This window comes from Nothobranchius furzeri, chromosome 17 (assembly GCF_043380555.1).
Source record: "Nothobranchius furzeri strain GRZ-AD chromosome 17, NfurGRZ-RIMD1, whole genome shotgun sequence".
NCBI lineage: Eukaryota > Metazoa > Chordata > Actinopteri > Cyprinodontiformes > Nothobranchiidae > Nothobranchius > Nothobranchius furzeri.
Window position 1 is genome coordinate 30,097,601 of NC_091757.1, and position 18,250 is coordinate 30,115,850.

The 18,250-nt window shown below is 43.7% G+C and overlaps 1 protein-coding gene across 5 annotated transcripts in view; it reads right to left on the reverse strand.

Annotated features, from left to right (window-relative positions):
• Positions 1-1,184: 1,184 nt before the first annotated feature.
• The window catches only part of tet3 (tet methylcytosine dioxygenase 3), a 49,119-nt gene continuing 32,053 nt past the window's right edge, over positions 1,185-18,250 (reverse strand). For all 5 annotated transcript variants that reach the window (XM_070546394.1, XM_054731250.2, XM_015971948.3 and 2 more), the window contains 9 exons: positions 12,717-15,624; positions 10,986-11,076; positions 6,975-7,068; positions 6,090-6,298; positions 4,726-4,876; positions 4,544-4,633; positions 4,262-4,399; positions 3,396-3,750; positions 1,185-3,163 (listed from right to left, as the gene is read on the reverse strand). In XM_070546394.1, coding sequence (XP_070402495.1) covers positions 1,326-3,163; positions 3,396-3,750; positions 4,262-4,399; positions 4,544-4,633; positions 4,726-4,876; positions 6,090-6,298; positions 6,975-7,068; positions 10,986-11,076; positions 12,717-15,624 — 5,874 coding nt within the window. In that variant the 3' untranslated portion in view covers positions 1,185-1,325. The remainder of the gene's footprint in view (positions 3,164-3,395; positions 3,751-4,261; positions 4,400-4,543; positions 4,634-4,725; positions 4,877-6,089; positions 6,299-6,974; positions 7,069-10,985; positions 11,077-12,716; positions 15,625-18,250) is intronic.

Below are 18,250 nucleotides of genomic sequence, written 5' to 3' on the forward strand. Positions count from 1 at the left end.
TACAGGACAAACATACGTTTCGCCTTCAGCTGCTTGAGCAAGTCCCACCAATCAGCAAGCAGGGTGTGAAATGTCCCTCTATTGGCCTTGGGTGGTTGAAGCAGCAACACTGGGCTTCACCATGCTTGTTGAAGTTGCAGACACTGCTGCCATCTAGAGTTTACACTGGAAAGGGCTAAGCCCTAAACAAGTTGTAGGAAGATAAGAGATCCACCAGCACCGTCTCTCAGTACTTGCTGCCATTTTAGCCTTTAAGATACCAGAACCACAGGTTTCACAGGAGGAAAATGTAGAGCAAAAAGCAGCATTCTCCTCACCTTTAAAACATTTTTCTGGTACCCCCACCAATTTCAAATAAAAGTATTTACCTGTCTGCATACATTTCTTGAGCCAAATTCGAGTTAGAGCACCTAAACAGCATCGAGTGCCATGAAGTGTAGCAGAACAAAAACAGATCAGAACCAGAATTAGAGCACCAGTCGGAAGCCAGAGGAGTGCAGATTAACAGGAGGAGTGCACCATCTAAGCACAAGACAGGTGGTGAGTTTTTCTCCCTGTGGTGGCGGGGGGGTCATATCAATCATTTTTATTCTAGGTATTGATTTGTTTCTAAAATGAAGTCTCCTCATGATTGGTTACTATTTACATTTTCAATAAAATAACTTTCTTTAGACTGAAGTACCATGATAGCATAAACTGGAAATTTTGAGATTGAGGTGTACGTCTTGTTTTTGGGTACAGTCATGATCATGTGTTCTGTTATACTGACTGCCTGTGCAGATGCTGGCTCCTCCTGTCAGTAGTTTTCAGACTGACGATGAGAAAGAAATTAAAAAACCGGGAAAAAGATGGTACAAGTTTCTAAGGGTGATGGGTAAAGCAATGGTGACTCTGACTGATGATTGATTAGAAAATAAACAAAAAACAATCACATTAATAATAACATGAAAACAGCAATAACAAACAGCAATAATAAAAAAACAAGTGTTCATTATAATAATACCTGTAATAACAACGTTGACAGTAACAATAGCAACCATAATATTGATAATAATAGCAATTAGGATCCTTAAAATTCTATGAACAAGAAAAAGCAAAAGAGTTCCTCTCCGGGAACGAGAGGGAAAGAGCACCACAGGCAGTGTGTCTGCAGCCCAAACCACTGCCTGACATGAGGTAAAAAAAACAATAAAAATGCCCCCTCCTCCATTTGGACCGTGAAGGGGTCAGGGTGGAGCGATGCCAGACTGTGTAACAGCAAAGAGACATTCCTCCTGCTCCTTTCTGTCTACAGCACCAGTCTGTTGCCGTTGGTCTGTCTGGTCTCAGACAAAGTGGCTGTAGGGCCCAGTGAGGCGCGTGAAGGCATAGGGAGACGCAGTAACCACAGAGGTGGTGCCAAACGTGGAGGATAACCGTGTCACTGGCCCGACTTTCTTGTCTTTAGATTGTCCAGGTCCTGGACTGGAACCTGTCACTGTAGCACCCCATTTGCGTTTCTTCCCGAGTGTTTTAATTTCTTCCTGTGATAGGCCAAGGAGAGCTGCTTCCTGTTGCCTCTGCAGGGCTCGCTCTGCCAACAGCTTCATTTTGGCCTCCCAGAGAGCCAGGCCGTGCATTGGCTGGTTGAGGTTTTTGTGCTGGTAGAAGACCAGGGAGATGCGAGTGGGGTGAGAACGATCGGGTGTTTTAAGTGGAGTTGTAGCATGTAGTTCCCGCCGGGCACATTCAATCAGGATAGATCCATGTGCCGGTGCTACTGCTACACCTCCAATGGTAGGATCCAGGAAGTTGTGTTCACTGTCAGACCACACCTCTTCTTCATCTTCATGCTTGGAGCTCTCAACATCACTCTCAGCTCGGCAGGGGTTGCAGAAGGCTTGATCTGACTGCTGGAGAGCATCAGGGAAAAGGCGACCCTCAGGTGCAGGGGAAGGGGTGCTGCCAGCCACTGAGCCACCACAAGACTTCCATGCCTTTTCTTGGAGCCCAAGAGGGGTGGAACACCGATTTTCACCCGTCTTTGACCACATCTTGTCTGGATAAGCTCCTGCAGGATTGCTGTGCTTCAAACCGGGGCTGTAAGCAGCAGACCCAACACTCCAAACATTTGGCTGGGGGCTATGAGCAGGGCTGGGCCAATGCCTAGGGGTGCCTGGGCCAGGGGTTCCTGGACCAGGAGTGCTCGGTCTTGGGGTGATTGAACCTGGGGTACTAGGACCTGGGGTGCCCGGGCCTGGCGTGCCTGAGAGAGAAGAGCCAGGCTGTGGTGTACCTAAATGAGGGCTAGCGTGGCATGTGGAGCCTTGGTACAGGTTAGCCTGAAGTACTGTGCCAATGTGAGGGGATGGAGGCGGTGAGGAAGGTACTTGGACTGATGGATTGAAAGAAGCCATTGTAGGATTTGAACAAGGGAAGGATGTCCACTGCTGGGGGTAAGCAGGGGACTGCCGCTGCTGTGAATGCTGGTGAAACTGGTGCTTCTCTGAGTTTAATGAAGAGACGTCAGGACTCTGTCTATGGTTCAGATGGCCATCCCAGTTGGTAGGAATGATGCTTCCATTAAGCTTGTACCCTGGCCAGGCTGCAGGTTGGGGGGTTGTTCTTGAGGTGTTGGCACCAGTTTGGCTTGGCAATGCACCTTCATAGACTGGGACATCCATTGGCTCCTGCTTGATAACTGGTGTCCCTCGGTTGGAGGACTCAGAGGAGACAGAAGGAGGACGGGATGGGTTGTATTCTGAATCCTCATTGTAAGCACTGTGATTTGGTTGGTTAGTTTGTTCTGAGTGGATGACGGCGGACTGAGGCAGTCTGGCCTGAAGGCTCTGTAAGTCAGGCTTTTTGTCAGTATGGGCAGATTTACAGCTCGTTTTGAGCAAGGAACCATTTCGACCTTCATAGGTCTTGATCTTACGTGGGAAAAGTGCATTGGGTGGGTAGTTGTAGTAGCCATATGGCATTGTGGGCAGACTGGGATGGTAGCCGTTCACTGCATCAAGCGCAGAGGGCTGTCCTGCTGGGGAATGTGTTCCCCTTGCATAGAAAGCAGGGTGTTGATAGATGTTTTTATGTGGTTCTGCTGCCTGCATGGGATACCCATCGATTGATCCATTGAGCTCTTCTGTCTTGATTTTGGGCTTCACCTCCTGTTTCATAATTTCTGATTGTTCAAAACAAGAAAGGCATAAATTAAAACTCAGGTGTATGTTTTTCCCCCCTCAAGTTTTATTTGTCATTTCTTTCGTTTACATTACATTTGAACTTACTGGTAAAAAAAATAAAAACACTTCCAAGTTAAGGAATTATTGAGATAATGTCCTAATTGTTGAAATTTTTGCACATAATCCATTTATATTTTACATGACACAAATAAATGCAAGATAACAACTAACCTTTATTGCCTTGGGGAAGGGGAGAACTTGTGATTCGGAGCTCAGCCTTGACCACAGCTTTCTCTGGGGTCTCCCCTGCTTGCTGCATGAGTTTACTTTTCTTTTTCTCTGAGGCAGCCTTCTTGGCCTCCAACCGGCGCTGTCGGCAAGATTTGGCGGGCTCGGGTAACTTGCGTACCTCTCTACGGAAAGTCTGAAGCACCTGAATGGCTCCGTTCTGCATCTTCATGCACTGGGCCTCTTCACTACCAAACTCATCTGTTTTTGATATCGTGTAAAGGGGCAGCACGTGGAGCTGCTCGTCATCAGGGATTTCCCCCACTTTTCGGTTGTCTTCTTTAGTTAAAGTGCACACCTAACAGAGTGAGACATGATGAGGAAAAAAAAAACACGTCAATTGTGCTAAAGAACGTTTAACAGTTTTTTTTAGCTCTAAATATGTTGCCTTCACATCTGTAAAACCATTTAACGTTATAGATATGGATATTATCGGCCTACCATTATTATCGGCTGATACTGGCATTTAAAAGTAAAAATTGGAAAATATTGTCATTGGTTTTTACTCTTTCAATGACACAACCTTTCCATACCATGCACATATAACTCATCAAACTCTTCAGGTACTTCTCTCACCCCAAATGTCAAAATATAACAGACCTGAGATATTGTTGCGTGTCTGCCACAACTAGTCTAACTTAAACTGAACTTATCAAATTTTGCACACAGAATGTTTAAAGTTATATATGAATGATTGGGGGTTTGTGATGTTGGTTACCTAAAATGATTTAGTTTGTCTCTTCTTTTATGGTATTGGTTTATCTCAGTATTGGAAAGAAGGTGAAAGGTGTATTGTTGGGTAATCTTACCACTGTGCACCCATTATGAAGATTATGTTGGTCCTTATGAGCATGGGCACAGAAGTCCATACAAGCAGTGATTCCAGAAAATGGACGGCCCTCTTTTAAACCCAACCTGCAGTCTGGAGCTTTTTGTTCAGCCATGCACTAAGATACAGGAAAGAGATCAAGTTAAACCAACTCATAATACAGATCTGTGAGGTACTTTGGGACCTGATATTTTACAGTTACATTTGTGGAAGGTTGGGTTATGGTTAGGGTTTGGGTAGTGAGTATTTTAATGTAACAAACCTGGTTACTGTATGCCTGTGGCGCCAGTCGCTTGTACAAAGGAGCCACCTCAGTTGCCAAATTTTGGAAGTTATCCCTGAGTTTATCCTCCTGACAAGCAAAAGAGACACATCATGAATGCAACACAAGCTACCCATGGAACATCACAGGGTCTCACACACGACTGAGGTTGTGATGTGTACCTCTTCAGGGTGATCTCCTTGTAGTCTGAACTTGCGGGGCATTTTACTCCTGGCGTATTTGCAACCATTAAAGTACATACTCCAGGAGCAACCGAACGAAAAAGAAGCGCCACACATTTCAGGGTCCTTGCCTTGACAGGCGCAGGTACGACTGCAGAAAGAGCAAACTGTCAGCTTCAGTCAAAAGGGCTGTGTATCTAATGCAACATCTGGATCATTTGAACTATTTGGAAGATAATTAATTACAAGCAATATTTTTAATAGAGAATAGTGATGTATTCTGACTAGGGCTGAAACGAATCATCGAATGATTTGAATGGTTCAATTCATTAAATTCCTCGACTAATTTTTACTGATTCGAAGCTTCGTTAAATGTGCTCTCCACAGTCTGAACACATTTTACTGGCACACATGCTGATCTAGGTGCTGTGGAGGAAAATACAGAAACCAGCAAAGACAGAAACCATTATAAAAGGCAGAAATGGTCCAAGAGTTAAAACTACGGGTAGATTGGCTAATGCTAAGCTAGCGGGCAGTACAAGCAAGTGTGGTTCAGAAAAAATGTGATGGTTGTGAACGACTAAACTCCACAAGTGGAAGGAAAAGCCCCACCATCCCATTTATTTATTTGTATCTCTGCAGCGGTGTGGGGCAGAGCTGCTGCAGCTACTGTATGGTTGTTGCTACGAGTCAGCTCCATCCACTCCAGATACTGTGACAAGCCGTTGTAGCATATAATTCCCTAACACGTTTATATTTCAATACTATTTAGACTAGATTATGTTGCCAACCCATACATAATAAAATAAATATACCACAAGCACATTGTTACAATTAAATTCTACTCACTATATGTGAACATTTTTAGGTATGTTATTTTGACTAAGATGAGGTCAATACAAACCTAAATTGTGAATGAAATGTAAGTCAAATGTTGTTCCATAAAATATTTATTAACTATAAATCTTAGCTGGGAAAGAGGGAACAAAACAGCACCTATTTAATATACATATTGAGCCTTTTATAATTTTGCTTTTCTATTTTCATACTTTTAGCAGCAGACCATGATCTCGTTTCACTTAAAACGTCATCAAATAGAATACTCGATTAATCGATGGACGATTCGATAGAATACTCGAGTACTAAAATATTCGATAGCTGCAGCCCTAATTCTGACATGCTGAACGGTTTTCACACCCACAAACAGTACAAATGAATACTCAAAAAGGTGTATTAACAACACTTTCATTTAATTTCTGAGATGTTTTCCATGTTCAGACTCATAATAAGTCTTTGAACTTTAGCCATGTTTTTGTTTTTAAAATCTCACATAATTGATCAAAAGCTGCCCGTTGTGAACTCACTCATCATTGAGGCCGCAGCGTCGGCTGGTGGGGTTGCCGAACTTTGTGAGGGTGTCGGTAACCTCGTGGTACAGCTTGTCGGCCATGGCTCTCGGGATGCCTTCCCAGGCCAAAATCACAACAATGATGACGGCATTGGCACAGTGGTGACCAGCACGGTGACGCACCAGACACAGCAGCTTCTCTTTCTCGCTGCAACGACGGATCACCTGTCAGGACGCCAAGCGCTACATGAGTTCAGTGACTCAAACATGACATCAAAATAAACAGCAGCATGTTATAAAGGGAACAAAGAAGCACTGGTAGTTGTGTAGTTACTTCCTTTGTCCAGTAGATGTCCAACACACATAAACAAAGAGGAAAGGTTTTGATAATTAAAAGTGAGGTTAAAGAATACCTATCCTCCTCTGTTTATAGCCTGCTTTCTGATTCTCTCTCCAAAATAGCCCAAGTCCTTCAGTGAGATGGTTGTTTTGATTTAACTGAGTCCTCATTTGGATGTGTCAGGGCCAATAGGGGGCGTAGGTCTGACATATGATTCAGAATGAGACCTCCTACTGATGACTGTTGATGACAAGCTGACCTGCTTGTCTCCCCACACAAATAAACACACGTGCACGCCCATACACACAGGCAGTATAAATCACGAGCTGATTGACTGTCACTGCTGTCAGGAGGGCCAGACATTCCAACCCCTCCTCTCCTTTCTTCACGCCTTCACCGGGAAACCATCAGATGCCAGGTGAGATGGTGGCAACTTGGAAGTTTAAGAAACTTTTTGAAAGACACAGCTGATGCTAAAAGTTACGCTGACAGTTATCTAAGTTTTTATTTATTTCATTACTTACTTCTACTAGATTGTAGACAGCGTGTGGTTCTACTCACCCACTTGGCAATAGGACAGCCATGGGAGCTCTTCCCCTCTCTGCCGGTGTACACCACCTTTTCAATCCGTACCGCTTCCCCCTTCTCCCCATACCTACACATGAACAAAAAAGATTATTAAATGGATGCTGATGATGATACAGTAACTAAAGCAAACGCAATGCCAGTCAATGTGTCACTGTAAATTCAGAAGTCCTTTATCAGTTGACTCAGACATTCAAAAGGTGCATATTTTGTTAAATATTAAATAGGAAAGAGCCTACTGTTTTTACAAGAATCTGTATCAAAAATTCCTAAACATTTCCACTATAATTCTGCAGTATGAATAGTTTGATGGCAAAATAATGACATTGAGGGCAGGAATAGCTCAATTCCTGTGAAACGTGAAGTAATGCAGTACATTTCATTTCACAGTGGTGCAATGGTTAGCGCTGTCGCCTTGCAGCCAGGAGGTCCACATCCCGGCTGCATCTCTCTGCATGGAGTTTGCATGTTCTCCCTGTGAACGCATGGGTTCTCTCCAGGTACGCTGGCTTCCTCCCACAGTCCAAAAATATGACTGTCAGGCTGGCCTCTCTGTTGGTTGATTGCCCTTTGTTTTTTTGTGTTGCCCTGCGATGGACTGGCAACCTGTCCAGGGTGTAGCCCGCCTGTTTGCCCATAAAATGCTTGAGATAGGCACCACCCCCCTGCGACCCTGCGTGGATAAGCAGGTACAGAAAATGGATGGATGGCTGTTTCCAATTCACCCTAAATGACAAACGTGAATAAACGTTAAAGCCCTTTTAGCATTTTGAACGGTTCTGTTTTTGGTGAAAGTGAGCACGCACAAGATCAATCAGCTCAGAAAGCACGACTAAAAATCTGAGTCTATTAAAGGTGTGCTTTTATGTTCTAATGATTACTTCTGATTATAACTGGTCACTTTTGAGTTTTTCATGCAGGTTGAACATGAAAATAGTCTCCTACACCTCTCTACTGCTTTAGCTTCTAATAGAAAATAGACGGTGAAACTCTAGGATTAGGAAATCCCGACAGATCTACGTCACACTGTCACTGCATCCCGGTTTACCAGGGACAGTCCCGATTTTAGTCATTTGTCCTGTGTCCCCAAGGATTTTTACAAACCCATTATGTTGTCCCGATTTCACCCGGCCTTGGTCCTGAGTGTCCCGATTTTGAACCGGTTGCTCATAGTTCACAGAACTAATTGTCTTTGTGTTGTTTGTATGTCAATCAAAAAGTTGTCTTAGTGACATTAATAAACCAATGAAAAAGCTCAACTTTATGTCACATGTCTGTGTAGCCTAATTCTCATTTGTTGATGCCGACGCCGTTGGCGCGAGACATCTCCTAAGTCCTGCGTAAGGAGGATCCACCATGTCGCTCGTCCAGCATGCCGAAAAGACGGTCAAGACTAACGAAAGGGCTGCTGGAACGACAGCTTTCTCAAAAACACGCCAGGAAATGAATATGCTGCGTTTTGTGTCTTATGTAGGTGGGAATTCTCTCTTGCTCAGCGTGAAAACGCGGACGTGCAGAACCATGTTACAACTAGCAAACATAAGCAGTGGCAACAGGCGGGAAGTTCTGTTAGCATGTTTTTTAGTGAAGCTGCTGCTGGAGACAAAGACCTTAACTCATTCACTGCCATTGACGACAAAAGTCGTCATTTTAAATCCAAATTTTGAACATTGCTGGCAGCAAAGGGCTTTACTGACCAGGAACATCTGGCACAGACGTTTCCTGATCAGTAAAGCCGTTTGCTGCAAACAATTTTCAAAGTTTGGATTTAAAATGACGACTGTTGTCGCCAATGGCAGTGAATGAGTTAAACGCGGTGCTCAGGAAGCAACAATTGCCTACCACTTTGTTAAGCACAATCACAGCTTTCGTTAAATGGACTGTACTGCTGGACTGCTTCAAAAATTTTATGGCCAGCGTCTTCCGTGTGCTCGTACCAATCAGGTCAGCGAAACCGATTTAGTTCTCTTGTAGTTCAGCGGTAAGTAAGATTTGCACTACGTCTATCAGAAAGATTATTTTTTGCAGATCTGAAAGACCGGCACCTACAATCATACAGATAAAAGAAACTCTTGGTGGTTGAACAGTTCTTCTGAATAAATCAAATTTGTACCATAAGATGAAACATTTTGCAAGAATGTCCAGTTAGAAGCACAATGACTCCTTCCACAGATGCCTTGTTATACCATTTGATATCTTACAGAGTAATTTCCAGACCGTAAATGTTAATCTTCATGTAGAACAAATCGGAGGCTGAAGGTGTTGTTGTCCAGCTGATTGACAGGAGGGGGCTGATGTGTGTGAGAAGATGACCCCGGTGAACTGAGCCGGTACTTTGCAGGACATTCTTTAGCCTAAACATGTTTATCCGTACAGGTTCGTGTATTTATTCTCCTGATCAGTCCAGTTGTCAGTGTTCTTTATTTATTTAATTTGAGTGTTTTTGATGTTTTTGCTCATGCTGGCTCTGGTGTTATCTGAGAACTGTTTTTTGTTTGGTTTTAAATGAAGATAAACTCATTTTGACTCAGCGAGTTTACAGGCCTCGTGGGCTTTCAGAGTGTCTCTTGGACTTTAAGATTCATATTTACTGTTCAGAAATGAAAAGTTATTGTTTATTATTGTTTCTAATATTCAAACACTTCAGAGTTGTTGAGGCTATCATGGTGTTTGTGGTTATCACCTCATCAGAATCTCATCTAGGCTAATCCTTATCTGACTAAAACAAACAAGACGACAGGTTTCAGAGGGAACGGCGGTTCAGGATGAACTCAGCAGCACAAGCTGGAGGGACGTGTGTGTTAACAAGGCTCTGTGAGATTCACACAAGCCTGGCAGAGTAAACCAGAACCCTCTGACAGCTACAGGGCCTGCTCTTAGAGATGTTTCTGTGCTTGTGACACTGATAGAAAATGTTCCTGCACCATTCTGAAACAGCAGAAAGTTACTGTTCACCAGAACTTGTCACAGATCTGATTGGGTCTCCCTGTAGCCCGGTGCGGCAAAACCTCTGCCCCTGTGCTGATTTGGTGTGACACTGAGCATGAGGAGCTCCAGCTGAACAGGATTCACCCTGAGGTGGCTGAGAAAGCACGGGGGATTAAGCTCTGTCACCACAGAGGTTCCCTGCTGGGGTCAGGGGTGGGTCAAAGGTCAGCCATGGACTATAGGGCGGCTGTGGCTACAAGTAGCTTACCATCACTAGCAGTGTGTGAACGTGAGAGTGTGTGAAAGCGTCTTTGGGTGTCTAGAAAAGCGCTATATAAGTTCAATGCATTATTATTATTATTATAGGGCCTAAACTTCTTGTGTCATCTCTCAAACAACAAAAAATGGTCCCTGTGTTAACACACACCCCCACCCATGATGACCTTTTAGTCTAATTTATCCTCTCAAGGTTTGGAACAGTTGATGAGTGCTATCTGTAGGATAAGACAGCAGGACGGCTCCACTATAGGCCGTTGCTGCGCCTGGTTCATTAAAGTCACCGACTCAGTTCAGACAATAACTTCTTGGATTGGTTAGATGATCACAGTGTGTGTGATTGGATTACTGTCTCGTAATGCAAGTTGTAGTCTTCAAAAATCTGATCACTACACATAAAAAGTAGCTCCTTTTTCATTAAGATTGAGAAGAATCAGAGCAAATTTAGCTATGAATGCATTTAATTTACAAGTGAAATGTTTTTTTTCGCCTCTCTCATTGCTTTAATTTCCCGTTCTCCATCCTTTCTTTTTAATTTGATATCTATCCTTCATCCTTCCCTCCTCCTTGTCTTGTCAGCTTCATCTGCCACTGCTACCCCACACCTCTCACTCTGCTTGTGATTTGCTGATGATGCTGATATTTCCTGTTTCTCCAACTAGATTCTGGGTCACTGATTCCCTAAGGACAAAACTGGAGGAGGAGGGAGGGTGGAGAGAAAAGAGGAAAGGGAAAAGAAGCAAGATGATGTAGGAAGGGGAGAAAACTGAAGAAGTGGTGCACCTTGTTTCCATGAGGCTTCGTATGGAAGCTACAGTAGGTCCAGATCCCAGGTGGTTGTAGTAGGGTCCTTCATCCTTCTCCAGGATTTGTTCTTGGAGGAGAGATATGAAAAAAAAAATTAAATACAATTTTAAATGCCACCCTCCAGAAAATATATGACATTATCTTGCATTACATCTTCATGTGTTATGAGAAAAACATCAAAACTGGCACTAAAAAGAAGCACACGTACCATCCCTTCTATCACTGTATACATGAACATTTGTGTTTAGGTTGATAAATATTAAGTGGAATGATGCTTATCTACTAATTGCACAGTTTTCATGAAATTCCGGGGATGTGCTGTGTACACCTTCATCTAAAACATTTTTTTAATCAAATGAAAAGTATCCCGCACAAACTGAAGCTACAGAGTCTCTGAATTGAGTCAACCTGCAGTAAAAGTCAGTTGACCTCAGTCAACAGAAACACTTGACTCTACACTTTTTGAAAAGTCTCATAAAACAGAACTCAGAAGTACAGCAGACATGCTTTGATGCACAAAAACTCAGCAGCATCCTCTTTGTAGCCAAATCTACACCAAGAGGCGTACCAGTGTGCAACAGATTGCAACACAGCACTCGACAAAAACACATTTAGTAAAACAAAACTTGCTTTAATGATGAATCCTACAGTTAACAGGGCTGTTTGTGTGAATACTGTTTGTAAATCCTTTTAAACGGTAATCTCTGGTTCTGTAGCAGCTTCTTGTTCTTGCCTCTAAATTATTGCCTCTGACCCACACTTGTTATTATGACATAAATTATCTGAATGTAAATTGTCTAGTAGATAATGATCTTCCTCGTGTAAACTGACTTAGTAATTTGTGTGTGGTTCAACATTAGGTCACATTCCCATGGCGGTGCGTGGAGTGAAGAGGGGAGTGGCTCATGCAGGAAGTGAAGAACTCTTGATTCTTGTGTAAAAATACCACAGATGTGTGTCTTTACTCTGATGGGATATTCAACTATGGGGAGACGATGATGTACTGCATAAATTAGTAAAGAGAGTTAAATGCGGGTAGCTGCAGCAGGTTTCGCCCTGCAGCGAGTTCTCTTCAATATTTAGAAACAGAAACGGACGACATCCCAGACCTTTGATCTACAGTTAGTACACACAAAGAGCAACAACTGTTTAAATTCTTCAATAACGTCTTGGAGACTTGTTTGCCAGCATGTAATACATAGTGAAGTAAATCACACAGTAATTATTCCGGACAGTTTAATGGGTTAATTTCATATTAATCAGTAGTGATTCTAGAATGTTAGCTGTACAGCCACCCAGTTTGCTGTAAATGACTATCCTGAGCAGGCTGCTACCTAAACTATAAGACTGAACCACTCTCTGTCTAACAAAGGCAAGGATCTGCGTCCCTGCCAGCTCGCCACAAAAGGCTCCTTCTGCCAGCACTGCTTTTGTTCCTTCCTGCCTGCTGCCTTCGTTGCCTCACATTGTTGCTGTCTGGAGGGTCACAGCCTCACACCCTGGCAACACACACACTCCTCTACACACCGCAAATATCTAGTGTGTGCTACAGGGATGAAAAGTATAAGTCACAAACAAACAGTGGCTAAATAAGTAAAGATTTATTTAAATGTGTCCTAAAACATAAAACACTTCAGAAAAGGACTTTGCTAACACTGAAATAATGAATCAAAGGATTAGAGATAAATAGAGATGACACAAACATACCCACGCAGGTGCAGGTTGGAAAATCTGATGCTTGGTCCTTGGAAGGAGTATCCAGCAGGTTTTTTGTGGGGGTGTCTAAGTAGCGCAAAGGGGACTCTAGAAAGCCTCTAAGAGATGGAGAAGAGTGTAAACCATCCTTCGTTGGTGTGTCCTCCTCAGAATAGCAGGTGGTTGACAGTACTGCTAAATCCCCCGAAGTTTCCAATTTAACTCGTTTTGGCAGCGGAGAGCCTTGCACGCTGAACGCATCCTCTAACATTCGAGACAGCTTCTGCTTGTCCATAATGGTTTCTTGGTTCTGAGAAACATCAACAGGTCTTTCCCTTTTCGTTTCCATGGGACTCTCCGAGGGTGCCTGGCTCATTGTTGCATCCTTTGGAGTACCTGACTCATGCTTGTTGACTATCATCTCCTGATCTTGTGAATGAGGTGTAAAGCTGGCTTGGGTGGTGGGAACAGAGGGAACTGACTGGGAGGTGTGAGATGATGAGTTACTGGGGTCCTGAAGACTGTTCGGGGATTGATTTCCTGGCTTAGGGGTTGGAGCAGTCTCACCCTTGAACCGACTGGCAGACGCATCAGAAGCTAACTCTCCAAATTCAGCCTCAAACTGGCGGATCAGTTCTTCGAACTTTGGAACTATATTGATAAGATTTTGTAGTTGTGAAGTGTTGGATGAAGATGTGGAGGTCACAGGTGTGGTGTTGCTGGTGTTAGTGGAGCTCTGGCTCATGCCTGCTCCTTCTGATGCAACAGGGGCTGAAGAAGCCACAGGTTGGGACACAGGATTCATGAGAGCTGGAGTGTGTTCTGATGCAACAGAAACAGTGGAAGAGGAAGTCACTGAGGTGTCGCAAACGGATACCTGAGATTGGACTGGGGCAGGGAGACCTGCAGCAGTAGCCTGAGTGGAGTTACCGAGGGGGGGCAGAGGGAGGAGAGTGCCTGCATGCAGACTGTTCAGAGCTGGGGAGCTGTCCATCACATGGACAGGTGTTTTTTGTACAGTTATTTGAGCTTGAGGCAGGAAGGTTGGCATGGAGGCTTTCTGCTTAGTTTTTTTGATGATTATCTGTTTGGGTTTGGGGAGGGGAGGGCCCAACATCATCCCACCCGTTGTTTTAACGGCAGGAGATCCTTGGCTGCTTCTCCTCTTTTTGGGTCCCTTAGGTTCTGGTTTGATTGGCAGAAGAGGCAAACCTTCTGCATCCACCTGTGGCCACCATTTCTTTAGGTTTTGGCAAGCCATTGATGCATGGGTGCCTGGTAGTCCAAAACCAGAGGGGTGAGTAGGAAAGAGGTTCCTCCTGTAGTGAAGGTGGTGTTGCAGAGCTGCCTGAGTGGAGTGACTGATAGCTGCTTGGCCAGGAGACAACAAATTACCAGGATAATGCTGAGCCTGCTGTTGACCATTAGACAAACCATATTGCCCCATGGAAGCTAAGTGATGGTAATGATCACCAGCATCTAACTCTTGCTTTATGCTGGCCAGTGCTGGGCTCTCTTGACCTTGCATTCCCCCATTCTGATTCATGTTGAGCGGTTGTGTGGCCGGAAGCTTAAAAGGGGTATTCTTTAGTCCAGTACTGGTGTCACCAAGCAGCTGTTTAAGCTCTGACATAGGGTCCAACTTATTGTGAGGTGCAGTGGCAAAGTGGAGCTCGGTCTCAGGCCTCATATATATCCATGGATTCCTCTGCTCAACTTCCCTGCCAGAGCCTTGCTGCAGCCGCTGGAGATTTGAACCGAAAGCTGTAGATTTCCCCTGACCTGGGAAAGGAGAGGTAGAGGATGGGAAAGGTGTAACATGGGTTTGATGGCCCTGGGATTGGGGTCTGTGGTGTTCATATGACGATGACGGGACCTGCTGGTTTGTATGCACTCCTGGAGGAACAGACTGTGAGCGAGACGATGAGTTGTTAGTCAAAGAGGTTGGGATCGCACCAGGTGTGACATTCTCGGTGTGTTGTTGATTTTGGAAGCTATTTTTGAACAGCGCTTGGCCCAAAGAACCGATTGCTTGAGGATTGGAGCCAGATAACTGAGTCAGAGCATCTATGGCAATTGCTGTTTTAAGACTGACATTTTTCTCTTTGACTAAGGAAAGCACCTGGGGGGAGCACGGAATAGGTTTGGAACAGGGCACTTGAGTTGTCTCCTGCTGCTTGGAGCATGAATTAGACATATGATGAGCACCATTAATCTGATGGTAGGTCTGAGGGTGATGCTGCAAATTGGGTTGCAGTAAGTGTGGAGCACCATCAGCTATTTTCTGGGAGCTTTGATCCTCTTTAGTTGCTAATTTAATCTTCTTTTCCAACCACTCAAGGTAGTCTGGACAATGAGGCCCATCACAATTACAGTTGGGGGGCTTGTGCCCATGTTTGGCCTGGTCCAGTGCCGTCTGTAAGGTATGAAGGTCTTCTGGAGGTTGGCAGTTTCCCTCAGGCACCCCTGCAAACACTCTGGAATGAGCCCCATCACCACCTGTCTCCAGGGTAAACTTTTCATACAGCTGGGCTATCTTAGCCTCAACCAGGTGGCAAGAAGTCGAGGAAGAAGGTGGCAAAGTGCTAGCAGTAACAGAAAAAGCCACTAGATTGTGGGCATCTTCCATGTCTGCGTGGTGGACCAGTTCACTGGAGGTCCTACCACTGCTGTTGCTCCAACATGGTTGCTCTTGGGTGTCACTGACCTTACCACGTCCTGGCACCCAGCATTGCCTTGGAGGCCCACTTCCTGCCCTTTGCTGTTTTGTTTCCATAGCTGCCTTATCATCATTAGGGTAGGGGCTCACTCCATTGGCCAATTCAAGGCTCAACTCGCCTTCCTGGAGGCGATCATGTGAACCAATTTCCATCTGGCCTCCACTTCTGGGGCCATCCACTGAAGTGGCTTTGTGAATAATCTGAAAGACAAATGTGGAGCAGAGTTAGTGAAATTATAAAAAGAAAATCCAAATTTTCAGTTAAGTAGTAAAAGAAACAAAATACAATCAATGCCAATAATGCTCTGGTGCCCAGGTATATCACACGAATACTTTGGATTTAATATTTTAGACTTTGATATTCATTTGATATAATTGCAACTATAGGTAACATTCACTCTAGCTCATTTCCAGGGTTTCCCTCCAACCTTTCACACATGCATATAGCAGAGTATAGTACCTTTGGGCCAGATCAACAGAGCCAAAGCAAACTATTTCAGCCTAAATTAATGTCATAACAAAAAAGAAGTGCGTCAAGTTTTTCATGTAATAGGCCAAAGCTTTCAGTTGTTTCATGAACAGACACAATGCTTCACATCAGTTGGCCTATGCAAAGCAGGCAGTTGGAGGGAAATCTCCAATGGATGACCCAAGGGTACACTGTGTTCTGATGTTTTCACAAGTTACCTAAAATTCTGCCAGAAAAACCCAAAATATCAAACTTCTACTTACGTAGATGTCTTAAGATTAATATGCTGTGGCAAGTTAATATGTTCCATCCACTAAATAATGACAATTCTCCTGTGTTTAGTACAAGTATAATCACGAGTCTGGAGAGACAAAAACTGGAATTCTTGGTTAAAAAAAGAGTAAAATATTTTAACGCTGTTCAGTGTTTAGACGTTACATTAAGGGTTTAGCCATTCGGTGAAAGCGTGAGCACCAAAGTTTAGCCTGGTGCTCCCAGCATACCCATTGCAGCATTTTAAACTAACAATTATCAAAATGATGATGAAGAAGAAGGAATGTAGGCAAAATGGTGTGTTTTGATCTGGGCATCAGGAAAAGAGAAATGCTGTGAACAGGAGATACTGGTGCTCTGATGATGCAGAGTTTAGAGTTAGTGAGTGTGCTGCTGCTAAAACAGGTGAATCACATACTCTGATGCAACTTTACCTTCACAGCCAAAATTATTCAATCAATCAAAATGTCTGAAGAGGGAAAACTTTATTTAACGGCACATTGAACATTGGTCAAATTATAATAGTAAAGATCGTACGTAAAATTAGCAAAAGTGATGCTGTGCTTGAGTTAAAAGCTACTTTTGGGACACTTTAATGGCATCCATGAATGAGTTCCTCTATTTCTCTGTGATTTTCTTCCAGTATGAAAGAGCTAGAGAAGCACAGCAGCAAGTTTTGATTAACACATGTGGAAAATGAATTTCTCTGTTATAAACAACAGATAGAAAAGCAAAACTGTTGCTCTGCTGGTTAAAATGGCTTCAGCATTAACAGTGATCCCAAGCTCATCAGTAGAACCACATAACTCATTTCCTCTCCAGTCCCATGCAGGTAGTTACACTGAAACCAGCAAAGGTCACATGACCATGTCTTGAATTACAGGCTCAGAGTCCGATCACAGTTTGACTGTTGAGATGCTCAAACTGAAGACTATTTAGCATAAATAGCTTTGCAAATGTAAGTCATCTTCCTAAGATGTTTCTCCCAAAACGTGTTCAGCCCTGCTTGCTCCTCATGACTTCGAATTACCTGAGTCTAGAGGGACAGAATAACAAAGATAATTCAAGGGCAGGTTCAGAAATCATTGACAGAGTTCATGTTTTGGCTGTACAAAGTATTCCAACCAGCTCAATGAGCCTTGTAAGAAAAACAATAAACTGTAATTGTTGCTTTAGTCTAATTTTAATAGAACAACTGACTATGCATAAATATTCTTTGTTGAAAATGATAAGTTCAACCTAAACCATGAAAAGAAGTTACCTTTGTATAAAATCTAACCTCAATCCCACAGACGGTCTCCCATCCCAACATTAATGTGAGTTATCCACCATCCTTTCATGTTCTGCCAAAAAGAAACAACAGACGATGGCTTCTGTGTGAAGATCTAGGAGTGTACGATAGCAGAAGTGGTCTGATGCTCAGCTTCCCCATCGTTTGAATATTATTAAAATGAGCCTTTGAAGTGGCTAATTACAGGACAGGTTGTATGTTTGGGTCTTTTCAATCCACCTTCTGCGATGGGTGTCTAACGGAGGTCCTGGGGTGAGGGAGGGGAAAGGGGGGCAGCCACCAACAGCCGGCATGTAATACGTGAGAGGCCCCATGTCTGTACTATAGACAGCATCAGATGGGAAAAAGGAAGGAGGGGGTAGAGGTGCGGCAGTTATGAGAACTGCAGTGTGTTGAAACAGGGTGACTGCAACACTGCAACATCCCACAAACATAGTCAGTCACACAGACACTGTCCTTTCCTCTTTCTCTTCAGTTACGGGCACAAAAAAGGGACCAACAGCGGGTTTGACACAGAATGTTTAGAGGAGAGATGAAAACACGCTACCACAAATCAAATTAAAAGACACTGAAGTCTCACATATCTCAAGTTTAAGTCCGTTAAAAATGGCCTCCACGTGTAGAAGTCAGTGACAAAAATATAATGACACCTGAAGCATTTTATACAAACGCCTGGGTGTACAGGCCACGTGCCAAATATTTACACCTTGGCAGAGCCGAGTGTCATTGTCTTACCTTTACCTGTCTCACTCTGTTTCACACACTTGTACAGACTCAGCCCATGTCACAGAGTA